Genomic DNA, 19,238 nt, shown 5'->3' with positions numbered 1-19,238 from the left:
GAGTACTTAGGCTGTGTGCAAAGGATATAAACACAACACACAATTCTTGTCCTCAGGAGCAAAGAGACTCACAGAGACAAACGCACCAGCCACTGGAAGAGACCACGTGCATTGGTAGAGAATACTTACAAATCTTATAACTCTGGCCCTCTTTTTCTTTTTTTTTCCTTATAGTTAACCTCTCTCCATGAACTCGCTGTACCTGCTTCCTAATAGAGGAAGGGGCCCCTGAGTTGGGTCTTGAAAAATGGGAGAACCACACAGGCTTAGAAACAGCAAGGCCAAGGCCAATGGCGCGGGAATCTCGGGAAACCGTGTTATCCTGTGGGCGAGAGGGAGGGCGAGTGGGAGAAGCTGGTGCAAGGTGGAGGAAGCGAAGAGGCTTGGACTCTCTCTGGCAGGTCAGGCGGAGTCCCCCAGGGTGCTGCTCTCAGGATGGGGACAGGATCAGACCTGCTCCGGCAAGCCAACCCCGGCAGCAGTGGGACGACAAAGGAGAGGAGGAATGCAGGGCGGAAGAGCTGGGGAGCAAGACCAGTCAGGAGCCATTGATTCCAGACGAGCGCTAATGAGGGCCTGAGCTGTAGAATCCGCAACGAGGGGGCGAGATGCCAGGAGGCTCGGGGACATCAGGATGTAGAACTGACAGGAGCTAGTGACTGATTAGATGGGGAGACGGGTAGCAAGTGAAGAAGGAACAGAGGTGATTATAAGATTCCAGCCTAGAAAATTAGGTGGATCCCGATGGCATTTAGAAATGACAGGCACCCAGGAACTGCTCCTTTTCTCTTTCACAGCTGCTACCACTGACACCGGGCAGAGGGGCCAGTCCCCGGCTCCCGCCTGACAGATTGGTGCACAACTCAGTTTGGCAAACCCGGGAGCGTGTGTGGCCGGCCCTGCCCAGCAGCCCACGGCCGGGTTAGCCCTGTCCGTCTTTGCTTGGTTCTGGGCAGGCCCAGGGAAAGCGTATCAATGGACAATCGTCACTGTTGGTGGGGAGCTCACAATCCAGACGGCATGGACACACAAAGGCCGAGTACAGCACAGCGCGCCCCGTGCTGCGTGTGGACGGGCTGCCGCAGAGAAGGTTCCATGAGGGGCATCGGCAATGGAGCACGAACTGGGGAGAGAGGCGAGGGGACGAGAAGAGTGTTCTAGCCGGAGTAATGGCGCCTGCAAAGGCGTGAAGGGGTGGCATAATTTGGCATGGCTGTGGGGTGGGGTGAGGTGAAGAGAGGCTGGACGTGCAGGCAAGAGCCAGACGGGAACAGGTCTGGGGAGCTAAGGATTATCAAAGGTAGAATCATCGAGTGATGGGACGCGGGGAAGTTTCCGAGAAAGCCCCCAGCGCCTGCCCAGTATTGGGGAGCAGGTAAGACACCAAACATCTCAGTGCTGGGTGCTAAAAGATAAACTGAGGCATGTGAAACACTTTCGGGGCTTGAGTAAAAAATAACTCCAGCCGGGCAGCGTCAGACTGGAAGTGGTGAGGCTCGCTCCAGCGCGGGGCCTGCCGAGAGGCGGACACACAGCAAGGACGGTGTTTGGTTGGCTGTCGCTTAAGGGGTTGCATTATTTGGGAAAGCTCACGTGGCTGTTTGTGACCGGCTGGTCTTAAGTTTTGGTTTCTTCACCTTGAGGCACTGGCAGGCTTAGGGCTGGGTGTGCTTCCGTAGGCTGCTGGGGTATCGGACCCACTTCAGTCTAATGGCCTCCTTAAGGCCAGGACTCTGGTCGTCCCTGTACCCCCAGCCCAGCTGAGGGACCCCCAGCCCAGCTGAGGGCCGGGCACAATCGCCTCGTAAGTGTGGACGAATGAATGATCTGCCAGACAACCTTTCCTGAACGTCCTGCCTTCTATGGTCCAGTTGGGTCATCTTGCCATATCTAAACAACAAGGGCAGCACAAGGAGTGAATCTGGCTCCAGAAGATCTGGGTTCTGCTACTGTCTCATGCTAACGTGGACCTCGGGCAAAGTACATACGTCCTGATCTGAGAATCTAGGGTTCTCATCTGTGAAGATGGGATTTTTAAAAAATCCTGGGAATCTCAAAATAATGTGTGAAAATACTTCATAACACTGCTCAAACGTAAGTTGTATATATTATACATTATCCTCTTCTTAACAAATACACCTGTGCTTAAAAGTCAGAAAAAATATGTTGAGCTTGAAGTTATTGTATTACAGGCCAGTAAAAATACTGTTAGTTGTATTTTTCCACTAGCATTCCTGTTGTCCTACTGGAAACTGCACGTTAAGACTCTGGTTGTTCCTCGCTTGCTCCAATCAGTTACACTCACCTTCTTGCTGTACCTTAAACACGCCGAGCGGGCTCCCACCTCAGGCCTCCGCCCCGCTGTTCGCTCGTCCCCTGATAACACAAGAAGGTCATGTCTGCACTTCCTCCAGGCCTCCGCCCGGAAGCCGCCTCACAGGGCCTTCCCTAAGCACTCCGTGGAAAGCGGCTCCCACCTTCCTTAGCCTGTCTTCCTTCCCTTGACGGCAATCATCACAGCCATGTTTTTGCTTCTTCTTGGCCTCCCGTGAAAATGTAAGCCCCACGAAGAGAGTGCTTCCCTTAGAGCTGCATCCACAACACCCAGAACGGTGCTCGGCACATGGAAGATACTCGGAGCCTCGTGCTAGGTAGTCTGCTAAAATGAACGACACTGGGCAAAGAAATGAAGTTTTTCACTGTCACCTGTCATCAGGTGGAATGAAAAAGGACTTGCAAAATAAAATAGGATAGAAAATAGTAGGATTAGAGGAGATCTAGTCTTGCCATTGCCCGGAAAGTCATTGTTTCTGAGCCTCAGTGTTCTTATCCGTAAAACAGGAGTAGGGATATCCTCCACTTGCCCGCATCACAAATCTCGGGACTGCTGTGGAACTTAACGGGGTCTCACATAGCATTTAATAGGGTGCGTTTCTGTCTTTACTGTTCACTCTTCAAGAGCAGGGACCTGGTCTTACTCGTCTATTATAGGACTTGGCACAGACCTGGATCTCTACATAATTGCCTAAAAATAGAGAACAAAGGTTAAAACTCTCCTTTGAGAAATGAACTGGGCTTCAAATATTCATGCTCCAGATGATTTTTATAGTCACTGTGTCATTTCATTTCATACAGCAGACAAAACAATTAATGCGTCTGAGCAGATAGGAAGATTCTGTTAGTCTGGGTTTTGTTCAGGATAAAGAATACAAATGCTTGTTTTTACTAAATGAATGGTTCTCCTGAATCAGCGCTGAAAAAATGCTTATGCTCTTCTGATGCTTCTGACACAGGCAGAAGACATGTGCTCCCACCGACAGAGCGCCAACCCTTGAATGAGTCCTTAACACAATGGAGAATGAAGTGCTAACTCAGGGGTACGAGCCAAACCTCCACTGCTTAGTTGGCTGTCCAGCTGGAATCAGACATCTGAAAATTCTGCACATTTTCACAGGTAACTACTCTCTTTTCAAAGAACCAGATCAAGATTAGGAGGAACAAAGTTATAGTAGCTGGTAGTTTAAACAATTATTTAGTATAAACCCAGGTTCTTTTCGTATATCCATTAGATTGGGGAAAAGGGGGCGCCTGGGTGACTCAGTCGGTTAAGCGTCTGCCTTCGGCTCAGGTCATGATGTCGGGCTCCCTGCTCAGTGGAGAGCCTGCTTCTCCCTCTTCCTCTGCCCCCTCCCCCCCAGTACTCTCTCACTCTCTCTCGCTCTCACTCTATCTCAAATAAACAAATAAAATCTTAAAAAAAAAAGACTGAGGGGAAAGGCTTAGCCCTAGACTCCAAAAGTAGCTCCTTCTTCAAAAGCTTGTGAACAGACAGTAAAGCTGGGGAGGCGATGGGGAATGGCTTGTTCTGTGCCAGCATCGTATATTAACTCACTTAATCCTCACAAACCATTCTCTGAGGATTACAGTATCATCCCCATTTCACAGACAGAAAGCTAGTCTGTCTAGATAAAAGCAGCTCGCCCAAGGTGGCGCACCGGAATTTGAACCTAAGCTGTCTGTGTTCTCATGTGCCACACTCAGTCATGAACTGCAAATGGATGAATGCACACTGCACACCATACACTGGAATCCAAGAGGAATCCAACAATGACCATTTACCTTTTGGAAATCATGGTCACATGGTTTCCATAGTTTGATCTACCACAGCTGGGCTAACGTGCTTCAGCAAATCCACTTAGACTAGGCTAGGTCGAGTCACCAAGAAATGATGCAATTTGGTGAGAGGATTTGGATGTGGGAGGGGATTATTAAAGGTGAGGAATTATTGAAAAGAAAAATTTGGGAGTAACAGGAACTCCTGCACAAGTGCAAGACTGCCCCTCAAACAAATACAAGATGAAGAGGGACATGCTAGCAAGCCTTAATGAGAGTGCTGAGCTCCACTCACTTTGTAGTAATCTGCATCTCCTGGGCCTGGGCACTTTCTTTATTACAAAAGAATGAAAAAAAAAGCCAAGACTGATAAGAATGTCATGGTTAGGTCGCTAGTGAACAATCACATACAAAGAGCCCTCAAGATAAGACTAATGTGGGACATGAGACTAGGTGCTATAAGAAAGGTCACTGTCCTCAACAATTAATGGTCTCTGCTATTTGCACCTAACAACAACCCCTGAAAACCACCCATTCTTCCCTTCTAATGGCAGGTTCCAGAAGGTATCCATCAAAGAAGTGCTGCCCATAAGAGCATTCTTATTTACAACCAGCTTATACACATCTTATTCTCAAAGTCTTTTTTGACCTGCACCGGTAAGAAATAGTCTACTTCTCGGAAGTTGTTTTTGTTTTTTACTGTGAAAGAACAATGTTGATAAACTACTCATCTTTTAAAACCACAATCATAAAGTCAAACTCCTATATTACTACTGCATTTTTTTAGAGTGTTAGGGAGTCCCCAGCCTAGATGGGCTATGTTAAAAAAAATTTTTTTAGGTTGCTCATTTAAATCTCAGAAAGCATTTCTTCCCTAGAAATATTCATCATAGTAATAAGGGAAATGGATCTGCTCATCAAAGCCTCATTTCCACACTCTCTCCCTCAATTTCTTGGTCTAGATTTATGGCTACTTAGGATGCTTCTAGGCTTTCCAGAGCCTCCCAGACAGGTCTCCATTTCCACCATGGAATTTTTTTAAGTGGGGTATTTTTAAGCTGGGAAATGTCTTACTAACAATTTAGTTTTCTATCACTTAAAATCTACTAGTTTTCATTTTTACAACACAGATTACACTTGATTACCTTAAATTCTGTATGAAAAATATTTTAAGGCAATCAGAAAATTAAAAACAAAGAGGTATAAGAGAACACTAAAATGTCCCTAATGGTTTGTGGACTTCAAACATCAAAAGCAAGATGCTATTTTTTTTTAAAGATTTTATTTATTCATTCATGAGAGACAGAGAGACAGAGAGAGAGGCAGAGGGAGAAGCAGGCTCCCAAGGAGCAGGGAGCCCGATGCGGGACTCGATCCCAGGACGCTGGGATCTTGACCTGAGCCGAAGGCAGACGCTTAACCGTCAGAGCCACCCAGGCGCCCCGCAAGATGCTATTTTGAAATATGTAATGACTCAAGTTTAAAGATGGGTGAATTTTAATTTAACCCTGTATAAAACCAAATGGTAGTCTAATACCACTGAGACTAAGTGCTGAAGAACTAAGTAATAAAACAAATACGTGAAACATGATTACAATTTAAATTCTTTGGACTCTTTTTCTAAGCCCCCACTTTTAACACAGAATGAACTCTCCCAACCTAAGCACAGTGGTATTACTTAACACTTGACATCTAAAAGCTGTGCTTTAGGAATGTTCCGTGAGTTTTCACAGCTATTGGGAAAGCTTTAAAAAGAAAAAGTGGCGCTTAAAAAGACATTTTCGGACTGTAGCAGGGTATAACTGGTACGAATACCGACTTAAGACTTTATGTCTCTAACTACATTCCTCTATTTTTCTACAAAAACCTTTTATCATCTGATAGTTTCATCAGATTTTCCATTTTCAACAGGTAACCTTTACTTCCCATCATGTCCCAGATAACTGAGAGTCTTAAGATTTCCTAGACGTGGACCTCAGTCATTGAGTCCCCTTTATAAATAAGGCAACCATTTGTCTTAATTTCCGTTGGAACAGGGTTTTATGCTCCAAACTGAATTTTTACTAGAGCGCACAGGATGTTCAAAAATGTTTCCCAAAGCTCTCTTCTGGTCCATTCAGGACAATCAGAATGTAATCGAAGTGGCAGAAGAACTGGAGTCCTATTAGTCATATTTAATTCTCTCCATGGGGGGTTCCTCCTTGTAATGGGAAATTATTTGAATCAGGATGGAACAGTTGATAAGAAGGAAGAACAAACCAGCTAACCAGATAAACAGAAAGGTGTTCTTTCCCTGAAACTCCAGAACATAGGCAGGAGCCAGCCATAAGGCCTGCCCTATAAACCACAGCATTAGGAGAACCACAGCTCGTCTCCAGGGTATTCTCACGAGCGGCATCACCAGGGGCAGCAGGCAGAGGTACCAGAGGAAGTACTGGGAGGTGCAGACTTTGTTAAAAGTCACAAAGATGGCCGTGTGCAGGAAACAACAGAAGACGAGGTCTCTGTAATAGGCGAAGGACACGGCCAAGAGCAACACGAACTGCGGCAGGAAGGCGGCGACGCCCAGGGAGGGGCTCCACGGGCTCTCCGCGGTCAAGTACAGCATGTAGAAGTACGGAGAAAAGTTGTGCCGGATGTCCCGCCTCGTCAGGTGATACAGGTAGGTGTGCTCCAAAAACTCCCAGCCGTATTTACCGTAAAAGCCGAAGCAGAGGGCGGAAAACGTGAGCCCGGCCACCGCCACGAAGAGCAGCACGGCCCGACTGCAAAGCCTCCTGAGGAATTCGCACAGACGGGCCTGGAAGGAGCAGCGCGGCCGGCGGGCGCCCGGGTGGCCGTGGCCGCCGCCGCCGCCGCCGCGCTCCGGGAGCAGGTGCAGGGCGATGGGAAGGATGTAGGTCACCGGGTACATCTTCATGTGCACGGCGAGGCCGTAGGCCACAGCGGCGCACGCCACCTGCCTCCTCGCGAGCAGGTACAGCGCCGCCAGCACGAGCGCCGCCACCAGCGAGTCCGCGTTGCCCCGGCTGGACACCGCCATGGGGAGGGGGTTGAGCAACCAGAAGACGCAGTAGCCGCAGGCGCGGCGCCGGCCCAGCCCCTGGAGGAGCAGCAGGCGGTAGAGCAGGAAAGCGGTGAGGAGGTCGCAGCTGATGAACAGAAACTTCCCGAAGAGCTCACACAGGCAGACGTTGGGCGTGAGCAGCCAGCCCAGCAGCGGCGTGTAGCGGTAGGTGGCCCGCAGGTACGGGGAGCGCCCTTGCGTGATGAAGCGCGCGGCGTCCGTGAACACCTGGTAGTCCACGTCCGTGTAGCGCACGAGCAGCGTCCGGTCCTGGAAGACCCCGTAGAAAACCAGGGCCACCCGGGCGAGGAAGGCCACGCCGAAGACCCCGGCCGGCGGCACCCGCAGGCTCAGGAACCATTCTCCCCAGGGCCTGCTCGGGCCCATGACCGCACGGCGCGTCAGCCGCTCGGCCCCAGCCCGGAGCCGCCCTCGGAGCCCCGGCCCTCGCTCGGCGCCCGCGCCTCAGGCGGCCGGCGCATCTCCCACCCGCCCGCAGCCAACCGAAACGACCGCGGGTCGGTAGCTTCCGGCAGAACGCCCCGCCCCCGTCCCGCTTCCGGCGGGAGGCGCCGCGCTCTCAGTGGCCCGGCCGAGGTTGCCTTCCTCCGGATTGGCTGCGTCGCTGCCGCTCCTTCCTCCGGCGGGGGCGGGACTTCTGGTCCTTGCGGGAGGTGTGGTCCGCCTGCCCTGGAGGCCCGCGGCTCTCGTCGCGGAGCGGGGCGGTTGTTCTCTTCGCGTGACGCCCTTCCCGCGCCGCAGCTCCGTTCCGCGGAGACGGAGCCAGAGACGGACGGAGCGTCCAGCCTCGTCCCCGGCCCCGAGCCGGAGACCCGAGAGTGAGATCGCTTGCCGGGCGTCCCACCGCCAGCTCGCCGGTAACCGGGGCTCGTGGGCCGGGCCGAGCATGCGTGTCGCGTGCGTGCCCGGGACGTATCCTTGTTTTGAAACTGTACCTGTGTCCGCACTCGAAGTGAGCTGGGGGCCGGTGTCTTGTACGGCAGCCCCGGGTGGAGGGGTGTGGGGCGAGGCCGGGAAGGGTGCCCCGGGGCCTCGCGGCTGCGGACTTCGCTCTTCCTTGTGGCCCGGTTGCCTTCCCGTCCCCGGCCAGCACTTGACCTTTCAGGCCTCAGCTCAGATGTTAACTCCTTTTTTTTTTTTTTTTTAAGATTTTATTTATTTATTCATTAGAGACAGAGAGAGAGAGAGGCAGAGGGAGAAGCAGGCTCCCAAGGAGCAGGGAGCCCGATGCGGGACTTGATCCCAGGACCCTGAGATCATGACCTGAGCCGAAGGCAGACGCTTAACCATCTGAGCCACCCAGGCGCCCCAGATGTTAACTCCTAAAAGCACATCCTGGCTCCGCTGCCTCCTCCCCACCGAGGGTGGACAGACTGGGTGGCGGGGCTCCAAACTCTAGACGGTCATTCACACAGAAGACCCTGCCCGCTACCTAAGCCCTGTCCAGTGCTGCCTGCCAGCCCAGTGCCCGGCCCTCTCTTCTGGAGTGACCATTCTTTATTACAGCATTTGTCGCAGTGCCCTGTGACACCTGATTTTTTTTTAAGATTTTATTTATTTGAGAGAGAGCACGGGGTGGGGGTGGGGGGGGCAGCGGCAGAGGGAGGGGAGAAGCAGACTCCCGGCTGAGCATGGAGCCCGACGCGGGGTTCAATCCCAGAACCCTGAGATCACGACCTGAGCTGAAGTCCGACACTTAACCGACTGAGCCACCCAGGCGCCCCGACACCTGATTTTTTGTTTCCCTTTTCTCCTTTTCTGTCAGGACACTTTGAGGTCTTTGAGAACAGAGATTATCTTGTTCTTTTCTGAACCTCAGTGTCTAACACATTAGCAGACTTACAGTAGGCATTCGGTAGAAGTTGAATTGATTTTGGATGTCCCTCTTAGGCCAGAGTCCCTCCAGAGTGGCATCCTGGGAGTGCTCCCAACTCCCAGTCCTTTTGTCTTTCCAATATCCTTTACCTATCTCAAGTTCTGCCCCCTTCCCCCCCGCCACGCTCCAACCCCTGCTTCTCTGAATTTCTCACCGAGCACTCCCGCCCATTAGCTCTTTCCCTTCTGTGGATATGTGTTGCTCTTAGTCTGCAGAATTGCAAATGCCATAATTCATTCTAAGTAATATTCACAACCTTTTCGATGAGATTGTGGGGTTTTGAGTTAGGGATTATATTTTACCTTAGTTTTTTTTTTTCAGTTACTCATAATTTATTGCAGTCTTAGGCACATTATAAATGTTCAGCAAATACTGACTTCATTTTACAGATTGATCTGGCTTTCCTAGGGGAAGTTTTCTTGACTAGAATAAAGAGAGTAGATGACTCCCTTCAGCCTCAACATGCAGCTCCCAGGATTGCACCACCCCCACCACCCCCCAGGCCCTGCCTCATCCATCATACAATTTACATTAATCCTTTGGATGAACCATGTTAATCATATATGTTCCATATTCATATTCTGATATCTCTTTCTCCTTTTATATGCCTTAGTGTAATTATATGCCTCATGTTGGTACTTACTTTTTCTTTTCTTTGTTTTTTAAGATTTTATTTATTTATCAGAGAGAGAGAGCACAAGCAGGGGGAGCGGCAGGCAGGGGGAGAAGCAGGCTCCCCGCCGAGCAGAGAGCCCGACAGGACCCTGAGATCACGACGTGAGCCGAAGTCAGATGCCTAACCAACTGAGCCACCCAGGCGGCCTGGTAGTTACTTTTAACTATGTTTTTTTTGCAGCACACCAGCTACACGTAGAGTGGTAGCACGTCACCATGCTGATGGTGATGATTCCCAACAGCTAGCTCTGTTGGAAACTTACTTGCAGTGTGTCAGGCATTGTGCTAAATACTTACCAGGTAAGGTGGATACGCTACCTTCACAGATGAAGAAATCAAGACTTCCGGAGGTGACATAATTTTCCTAAATCACATCATCAACTAATGGCAGAGCTAGAACACAACAGCAGTTCTCTTTCTAACTACTATGTGGCTAACCTGTAAATAAAATGTTGATGATGAATTTTTATTTCCTTCTCTGCCTCCTCTCCTTTGGTCTCGTCTCAATCTTTCAGATATTTGCTCTCACTGTGACTCTAACTCTGATCATTCTCTCTGCCAGTGATAGCTAAGTGAGGCTTAGTCCCAGAGAGTAGAGGATATGGAAGGTCCGTGTCTGAGGATTAACTAAGTAACGGCTCCTCTGGCGGCGTTGGTTTAGGTACTGTGGCAGAACGGCCTCAACCCATTGGACCCTATAGAGCTTACCCATTAAATAGGTGGGAGGCACCAACTTGGGCAGGTAAGGAAACAAGAAACAGTTAATGAAACAAAACTCCACTGGGGTCACTGAAGTCAAAGGCATGAGATACAGATAGTAGTTGTGGGACTGAAGAAGGGACTGGGGTCCAGGAAAATAACTTGGATAGGGAGGTCCGACTTCCCTTCCAGTTTCTAGGTGGGACAGAAGTATTCCAGGCTTTAAGGAGCCCGTACTGAGCCTTGTGCACTGGGCTCAGGGATTCTGTTTCTCACCTCTTTCCAAAAGAGCTCCAGTTTTTTCAGATGCTCAGCGGTTCATTACCTCTTGAGCTATTACGTCCAGTCCTTCCGATTACCCCTTTCACTGGCTGCCTCCAGGCTTCTGCCCTGGTACGTCCAGCTACACACGTGCGTACCTTGTCCCCAGCATCCTTAGCCAGGGCCTTGAGCTTGGTCACTGTACTGTTTTGCTCTCTTTAGCTTTCCAGATCTATTCTCCATCTTTTTTGCCCTGTTCTGGGCAGCATCACCCCGTCTTCCCTCCCGTCTGGCTCCCCATGAGAATAAGCCAGGGGGAGACGCTAGCAGATCTTTGGCAGTGGCTAAGTCTTGCTGCCTAAGGCCACTGGAGCCACAGCCCCCTCCCTTGGCTACAATTCTCACCAGTTTCCAGTCACCACCCGCCAGGTTTAAGACTGGTAAAGGCTTTCCTGCTGTGGGGAGGCCCTGGGTGCTCACCATCCCTTGCTGGCTTATTAGCCCTGCCTACACCTTTGTAAATAATGCCTCCATTAAATCCTATCCATATTAGCTCTTTGAGTATACCCTCTGTTTTCTGCTGGAGTACCGGCTGATTGAATCACTGTCCTTGTTTTGTTTTTTATAGATCTTGCTTATATTTCCTGCTTTGTAATTTCTTTGGAATCTATTCCTAATTCTTTTCATGCTCAGTGTCCTGTACCTTAGTCCAGACCTTCAACAGCTCCATTTAATAATATGTACCGACCACCTCCACTACACTAGGATCTCTGGCAATTAATTACCTTTCCCCCAAGCTTTTGAAAGTCTCATAACTGGTTTAGTGTCTCCTGTCTCTCAATTCTCCTGCTAGGTTGATACTCATAAACAGTACTTTAATTAGATTCTTTCCTTCCTCAAATATCTTCAATGGCTCCCACTGCCTATTGAAAAAAAATAATAGACCATTTAGCCCGATATTCAGTCCCTCCATGACACTGCCTTTTCAGTCTATTCACCTTTATAAAGCCCTCTCTTCTAGGTTTATAACCCATCCTTTACATAATATGCCTGTGCTTTCTTCCTACAGTACTTTTCCTCGTACCACCTACAGAGAATCCTGTTTCTCTTCACTTATCTAAATACTATTTGTCCTTTGATGCTGGACTCTAACCTCAACTCCTCGAAACTCTCCCTAGACCTTAACGAGTGGAAATTATCTCTCCCCTTGCAAAACAGTGGAGCTTTTTGTCTGTTCTCTTTTTTTTGACAATTATGTCATGCCTTATGAAATATGATACCTAAATCTTTTATGGGTATTTAACAAATATACGAGCTGCACTGTGTACTAGCTGTGTGAACTTGAGACATATTTCTTCCCTCCCTCTTCCCTTGCTTCTGCTACATTTATTGAGCAACATACATGCAGGTCCCGGGCGAAGTGCCAGGCTCTGCTGGTGACCGAATGCTGACATGAGTCCCATTCACGTGGCACTTAAAGTCTAGCGAGTGAGACAGACATTAGTCCAGTAAATTCACAAGTACAGTTGCTGCTCTGGTAAGTGCTATGAATGATGGGTATGTGGTGCAACCATAGCTTTTAACAGCGTTTTGGTCTGAGATGAGCGTAGTAAGAGTGAGCAAGGCTGGGGTCGGCAAGCGGTAAGGAGTTCCACAGAAGAATAGCAGGTGCAAAGCCCTTATGGTGTGCATCGTATCCTCCTTCTTTCTTAGTTGAGTGGTACCTTCCACATAATAGGAACTCGGTATTTGCTGAATTTTTCTTGAATCTTAGGTCAAATGTGTTCTAACTAGATCTCATAGATCGATACCTTCCCTTGCCTAGTGCCTGTCCCCGTGAGGAATTTCCACGGGCGTCTCACTCTTAGAACGTGTCGTTGATGGTATATCTGGCCCTTAGTGTGTGCGACTTATAATATACCTTGTTTTCCTCACAAGTGTGCAAGTTTCTTCAAAGTATAAGGGACTGTATATTTCATATATCCTGTATCTCGTATGTCTTATGACCCATCCCTAAACTAGTGTTTCCTAAACATGTTAGATAAGTATCTGTTGATGATGATAAGAGACCCCGTTTTCTCCCCCCTCCTCCCTCTGTCCTTCCATTTCTGGGGAACAGGAGTCAGTGACTCTGGGATGTGTTACCTCTTGTCAGAGAGGGTTCAGGACTGGATATTGACAACAGATCTTTTTCAGGTAAGCGATGGATAAGAGTAGAAGAAAAATCCATTTCTTTGAATGTTGGGGCAAAGTGCCCAACAATGAAACAAATAGGCTCATAGAGGCTCGAAGATATATAAGGAATGTCTACACAGTAGCGTGGAAGGGAAATTGGGCATGTGAATCACTGGCTGAAAGGGACGAAGCCCAGGATTCAGAGCAACTTGACTTTCTGGGATTGAGCTGAACCAATACTCAGATTTCTGAGTTTTAACTTTTTTTTTTTTTTTAAATCCTTTAAAAACAGTGTGAAAAGGTATTTGCTAAAGGATCCTAAGGTTGATGATGGAGCTACGGGAATGAGGGAGGGAGTGGATGATGGCAGTGAAGGGGGAGGGCCTGCCCATGTGCTCAGTCCTCCCAGCTCAGCCTCACTCGACCCTCCATTCTTAGGTAGGCCTGTGGGTTCAGGCGCCAATACTAGGATTGGCTTCTATTTCGAAAAGATGCTGCAGTAAAGAACAGAGATTCGTCTATTTTATTCAGCAGCTTATTCTGAAGAGACTAAAATTAAGTAAAATAAACCAAACAAGCTCACGTCTTTTTTTACTAGGTAAATTTGACCTGGTTTAGTCTTTAATGTGGTGACTGGAAAAGCTGTCCCCGGGCACTCGTGCTTCGGTCGAGCTAGCCATGACCGAGCTGTTTATCTACAGCAAGGGTGGCGTGTTACCTGTTACAAAGAAACTAGGTTAACCAGCGGGGAAAGGACCAGGGTAGCAGCCTTGGGGAGGGGGCAGTATCCCCAACTTGTAGCAACATTATAGCTGGCTTCTTTGCTCAGGCTTCATGGGGAAATTCTTGGATGGTCTTATTAGCTGGCAGAGATGGGTGGTGGATAATGAGGCGGAGCAGAGTCAGGATTTCCGAAGCCTCTCATGGAACCGCACCCTCCCCCGGGGCAGCTGATAACCCCCCACCTCCTGTTTGCCATGCCCCCCCCCCCCCCACAAACCCAGTGGCAGGACTGGGACTCTTCTGGCACAGAGAGCATTTGGGCTGCTTGCAGCCATGTAGAGGGCCGGGCCTCGGCCTTGGGCCCATCATGAGCCCCACACCTCTACAGTCCTGGCGTTTGGAAGCTAGGGTCGGGGCGTCCCATCAGTGCCCCCCACACACCGAAGCACTCAGCTCCTGGTTGGACAGCCTTCCCCCAGCGAGCTGGAGCTGCCATGGCCCCCAGCCCTGTGGAGGAAGGAGACATACAGTGTACTTCAAGAGAAGGACACAGAAGGTGCTTTTATTTTAAAAACAAAACAAAAAAAAAGTGCCACAGTGACAGGACACCGCGGGGGTGGAACACGCAGTGGAAGTGGGTTCTAGATGCCCGTGGCCCCAGCGGCCGCCCCCTGCGTTCCTCCTGTCTCCCTCCTCCTGGGCCTCAGCCCGCATTAACGGAAGCCTCAGTGGGCGTCTCCTCCCTTAGGAAGAGCAGCTTCCACGCCTCCCTCTCCCGTCATCAAACCCGAAAGCCTCCTCAGCTATCTCGCTTCCACCTTGAAACCAGGATCACTGGTCAAAAGTCTGGAAATCCGGGGAGTCCTGCCCCAAAACCAGAGCAAGACACCTGCCCCCACGCTAACATCTCCTTTCTGTACATTCAGTATATTTGGTCCTATATACATCTATATACATCTCTCTACATATATATTATCTGTCTCTTTCTCCTTAGGTCAACCTTCCATATGTACCATGTCCTACTTCCCGAGCCTCCACCTACGTCTCATCCACTGGTCCAAGGGAGACTCGGGTTTCATCGATTTCACTGGGTCCCTCAGCAGCGCCCTTTGTCATCGTCACACCCTGAGTACCCTCCCCCATCGGTTGTTTTGCCCGTCTGGCATCTCCCCGTTAACATCAGTGCCTAGTGCCCTCCTGACAGTCCAAGTCTGCAGGGCCCATTTCTCACCAGACCTGGCTGATTTTCAAGCTTGTCCGAAAGCCCGAAGAAGGATTTCAGCTCTGAGGAAGAGGCCATAGTGTAAAGAGCCGGTTGCGGGGGAGGGGGGGGGGTTGCCGCTGTTCTCTGGGGAGGATTAAGGGAGGGTCAGCCAGGCTGTATTAAAAGGACAGAATGACTTAAAGTGCAGCTTAGAGCAAAGTCTGGGGTCATGGAGGAGAATCAAAAAGGTTAAGTCGGAAAATGTCCTCATTCTGTTATGCGAGAATCTGAGCAGAGTCTGGGGGCCTAGAGTTGACAGCAGGGGACTAGGGAGAAAGGATTTCCCTCGGGAGGGACGCAGCTGTGCGCAGAAGAAGCTAGTGGAGGATGGCTTGCTAATGGATAAGAAGGTACGCACGCGCACGCACACACTCTCACTCCAGTACTTTGGGCCTTTACACATGGGAAAAAGTCAGGTAAGTCTCATGTTGAATAAAGTTGAGAGCCCAGAAACTGGCTTCTGTTCTGTGTCGGATTTTCAAGTTTTTCTGGTTCTTGTTTTCTTGAGAGCTGGGGAGTGTTGGTGGGGTTTGCAGTCAGTGAAGAATGAAGGGTCTTCCTTTTGAAGTCGTAGTTAGCCAAGTTCAAGGAAAGAGGCACATAAGAGGATCTTATGTGGATCTTGTGGTGACCATGGGTCCATCCTCAGAACCGTGAGAGTTTCTCTGTAAAGCTCCACACGCAGACGCACGTACACATTCTGGGTTAAGTGTGTAGCTTGTAACAAGCGACCGAGTCCACCTGAACAACCCGCCACTTGATTCATGCACGGACTCTACACCGAGCCATTGTGGGGGCGGGGGGACAGTTCCTTGGTACCTAAATGAGACCAGGAGGCACTCTTGGGATTTGGGGCTTTAGAGAAAGTTCTGGTGCCCGTATGCCTTTCTTGGCCCCTCCCACAGCCCCCACCAGGGAACAAGGAACAGCCTGAAGTTGATCTCCCAAAGTGTGCCCTTTAATGCACCTGAAGGTGGCTTCGTGGCAGAGGAGAGTGGAGATGGGTCTGGCACCCACTTTATCCCAAGTGTCAGGAATGGCTAAGGGAGACCCAGGTTATTTGGCCAGGAGGCGTGGTCCCCTTCCCTCCCAGCACTGACTAATGAAATAGCCTGCACTGTCAGAGGGGCACAGGTAGGGGTGACAGCCTGTGTCTGCCGGCCACAGAGTTCTGCCCTGGCCCAAACCCTAATAAAGCACCCCCAATTCCCAGAGGCTCCACACGGCAGTCTGGAAATCTGAGGATTTGCTCATCCTGCATGGTAGGGTTGATATCACTTTCCTAGGGATTCTGGGCCCTGTAAGTATCTGGAACATCATGTCCAGACCTTTCTGTGGGGCCTGGGAACATACTGGCAAGGCTCATCCCATCCACAGGTCACCAGGAAACGAATCCTCCCAGGGCTGTGTGCAGAATAGGGTCAGGTTTTGGACAAAAGCTCTGCATTAGTCACTCCACGCTGAGGAGTTCGGATTCCAGAATGGGTGCAGGTGTGGTGGTTGTGACTGTTTCAGATTTCCTGGGTCAGCCTCAATTCTCTGGGAGCAGAGGCAGCGATGAGAGAACTGGGTATCTGAAGAGAGGGTCCACTTGAGAAAATAGAAAGAGGAAAACTGGTGACCAGGATTCTAGGTTATAGTCCGAATTTGCCAGCAGAAATGAACCACGCTATGAAAAACTCGGACTTCTTTCAACGGGGGTTGGTAGAGAACCCAGGATAAATGAATTCCAGATTCCCATATTTCTAAGGGCACAGACCCCGAAAGGACTGTCAGAGTCTTGCCTTAGGGAACTAGCTGTGTGGGAAATTAGAGGCGGGTGGGGGCCCCAGCCTCAAGTCACCGAACTTGGTGGTGGTGGTTGTGGCGGGAGGTGGGGGGAGTCTATCCAACCAACTGCAGTGGTCCTCCTAATGTGAGTCTCCAAGCATGGCTGAGGCGTTCTAAGTCACTTCAGCCTAATCTTCCCTCTCCTTCCCCCATCCTGGCGTAAGGGAGTTGTGCATCAGGTGGAAGTGGGGTGAGGTGAAGGGGACAATGGAAGGAAAGCTCGGACTCCAGTTGGCCTCGCCTAGCCACAGGCCACCAGGTTGAAGCAGAGGGAGTGGATGATGGGTGCTTCTGGGACTCCCCAGTAAGCCTGGGTAACAGCCCTCACCCAGGATGCCAAAGAGGAGAGACCAGAGGGATGGGGAGGTGGGACACCAGGCCATCAGACGTTGCTGATGCGCACGCTAAGGGCAGCGCCCTCCTTCTCAGCTTGCTCCCGTAAGGACTCCTCCAACTTGAGCTTCTCGGGGTCTCCGTAGCGAACAGTGCTGTCGCGGAGGCCACTAGGAAGGGCCACTTTCACAACTTGGTCAAAAAGGCTGAAGTCAGCTATGTATTTGCCACTGGCTGACAGCGAGATGGCAGGTGTGAACTCATAGCCCCAGAGGATCTCCTCCGGCAGGTAGGACGTGCGCACCTGGCAGGTGGCACTGGTGGATTCCACCGTCCCGCTGAGGATCAGCACCAGCTCAAAGTCACCCTCGCCACTGCGGAGGGGGAGGTCTTTCAGGGGACTGGTCTCATCCACCACATGGTAGAACGTGAGGGGTAGAATGAGGAAGGGGCTGTCAGAAGCCGTGTCGACTTGGAAAGTCACATTGACCTGGTTGAGCCGGATGTTCTCGCCCTCTTTGGTCTGGTGGGTCTGAAGCAGTTTGCCTGTCACCTGGCAGCCAATGAGGAGGCTCTTACGCATGTTGGCAACTCGGATCATGAGGCAGGGCTTCCCGTCGTGCGCAGCAACGACCGCGTGCTGGCTGAAGCGGATGGTCTCCGCCCGCTTCTTGGGCCGGGCGATCTTGGCCAGGAAGGTGCCCGTGATGAAGATCTCCAGGATGGTGGTGAGCACCAGCTGGGCGATCAGGAGCACGATGGCCAGTGGGCACTCCTCACTGATGTAGCGGAAGCCATAGCCAATGGTGGTCTGGGATTCGAGGGAGAAGAGGAAGGCCCCGGTGAGCGTGTGCACCTGGACCACACAGGGGGTGTGGTTGGCGGGGGGGCCCAGCTCCAGCAGGTCCCCGTGGGCCACCGCGACCAGATACCACACCACACCAAAGAGGAACCAGGTGCCTGCAAAGGTTGCCGAGAAGAGCAGTAGCTTATAACGCCACTGCATGTCGATGAAGGTGGTCCACAGGTCCTTGAGGTAGAGGAAGCGCTTGTCAGCGATGTGCTCCATTCGCACGTTGCTGCGGCCGTCCTTGGTCAGCACTCGGCGGCGGCGGACCACCGGGCCCACGAGGGGCCGGCTCTCCGTCTGGGTGGTCTGACTGTAATACACCTTGGCGACTGACGTCATCTGCAGGGAGCAAGACAGCATAATGGAGGTTATTGCAGGAATCCGGCCAACGCCTAGCCACCCCCCGATGCGAAGGAGGAAGTCACACCTGTTTGGTGCCGCTGACTTGTTCTTAGCATTAGCCAATGTTTATGAGCGCTTGCTCTATGCCAGGCGCTGTGCAAGACACTGGTGAGTCAACAAGAAAAATGACATCATCCTTGCACCCCAAGGACTCACAGCCTAGTGAGCGAGACACATTCAGTGAGCAAATAACCACAATGCAGTCTGACGCTTGCAATTCTTGGGAGACACAGAAAAGAAAGAGTCATAAGCTCACAGTTCTTTGAAGGGGGGGCCAGAAGAGAGGGCTCTACTGGTCTCTATTCCCCGCAAAACCAGTTCTGGGAAGATCACTCATTCTGAAATAGGATCCCTCCCCTCCCTCGTGAATGGCAGAGCAAGAAAGACTATCCTGTTGAAATCTTTCCAGGCCAACCCCGCTTAAAACACACAAACCCGGGCGCCTGGGTGGCTCAGTTGGTTAAGCGACTGCCTTCGGCTCAGGTCATGATCCTGGAGTCCCGGGATCGAGTCCCGCATCGGGCTCCCTGCTCGGCAGGGAGTCTGCTTCTCCCTCTGACCCTCCTCCCTCTCGTGCTCTCTGTCTCTCATTCTCTCTGTCTCAAATAAATAAATAAAATCTTAAAAAAAAAAAAAAAAACACACAAACCCTTAATTTCACCACCTTTCCCCCAGGCCCAAGTCAGTACTCACTAGTGATGCCAAGATACTCATCTGGCTCAGGACACAGCAGAAACCACCCATCCTTCTACCTTTCAAGATGCCCTCTGAGCCCCCAGACCATTTCACTATGTCTTACTACGATTACTATTATTCCTTTATCATCACCATCACTATCATCATCTATTTGCATCACGTGGGGGAAACTCAGTCTGGGCTGGTGGTGGGGTGAGGGTGGGAAGAGCACAGACAGGACCCGAGCAAAAACAGCTGAGCCATGGTGAAGGAG

At 50.7% G+C, this 19,238-nt stretch overlaps 2 protein-coding genes and 1 long non-coding RNA gene across 9 annotated transcripts in view; 1 reads left to right on the top strand and 2 right to left on the bottom strand.

The window, feature by feature from the left end:
- Positions 1 to 3,084: 3,084 nt before the first annotated feature.
- Positions 3,085 to 7,697, bottom strand: PIGM (phosphatidylinositol glycan anchor biosynthesis class M). The gene has a single exon (XM_006747264.3). It carries the CDS (start codon positions 7,565 to 7,567, stop codon positions 6,278 to 6,280), a length of 1,290 nt encoding a protein of 429 aa, XP_006747327.2. The 5' UTR covers positions 7,568 to 7,697; the 3' UTR covers positions 3,085 to 6,277.
- Positions 7,698 to 7,733: 36 nt separating this feature from the next.
- LOC145722384 (uncharacterized) lies at positions 7,734 to 10,221 on the top strand. Its single transcript, XR_014146633.1, has 2 exons — positions 7,734 to 8,058; positions 9,934 to 10,221. It is a non-coding gene; the product is annotated as an uncharacterized LOC145722384 (long non-coding RNA).
- Positions 10,222 to 14,145: 3,924 nt separating this feature from the next.
- The window catches only part of LOC115936983 (ATP-sensitive inward rectifier potassium channel 10), a 29,710-nt gene continuing 24,617 nt past the window's right edge, over positions 14,146 to 19,238 (bottom strand). For 3 of the 7 annotated variants that reach the window (XM_081825344.1, XM_081825346.1, XM_081825350.1), the window contains 2 exons: positions 18,315 to 18,448; positions 14,146 to 18,226 (listed from right to left, as the gene is read on the bottom strand). In XM_081825344.1, coding sequence (XP_081681470.1) covers positions 17,087 to 18,226 — 1,140 coding nt within the window. In that variant the 5' untranslated portion in view covers positions 18,315 to 18,448 and the 3' untranslated portion in view covers positions 14,146 to 17,086. The remainder of the gene's footprint in view (positions 18,227 to 18,314; positions 18,449 to 19,238) is intronic. The other 4 variants (XM_081825347.1, XM_081825348.1, XM_081825349.1 and 1 more) reach the window with 2 other exon arrangements.

This window comes from Leptonychotes weddellii, chromosome 6 (genome assembly GCF_054177405.1).
Source record: "Leptonychotes weddellii isolate Sample4059 chromosome 6, ASM5417740v2, whole genome shotgun sequence".
Classification (NCBI taxonomy): Eukaryota; Metazoa; Chordata; class Mammalia; order Carnivora; family Phocidae; genus Leptonychotes; species Leptonychotes weddellii.
This window is presented reverse-complemented; position numbering and strand designations above follow the sequence as displayed.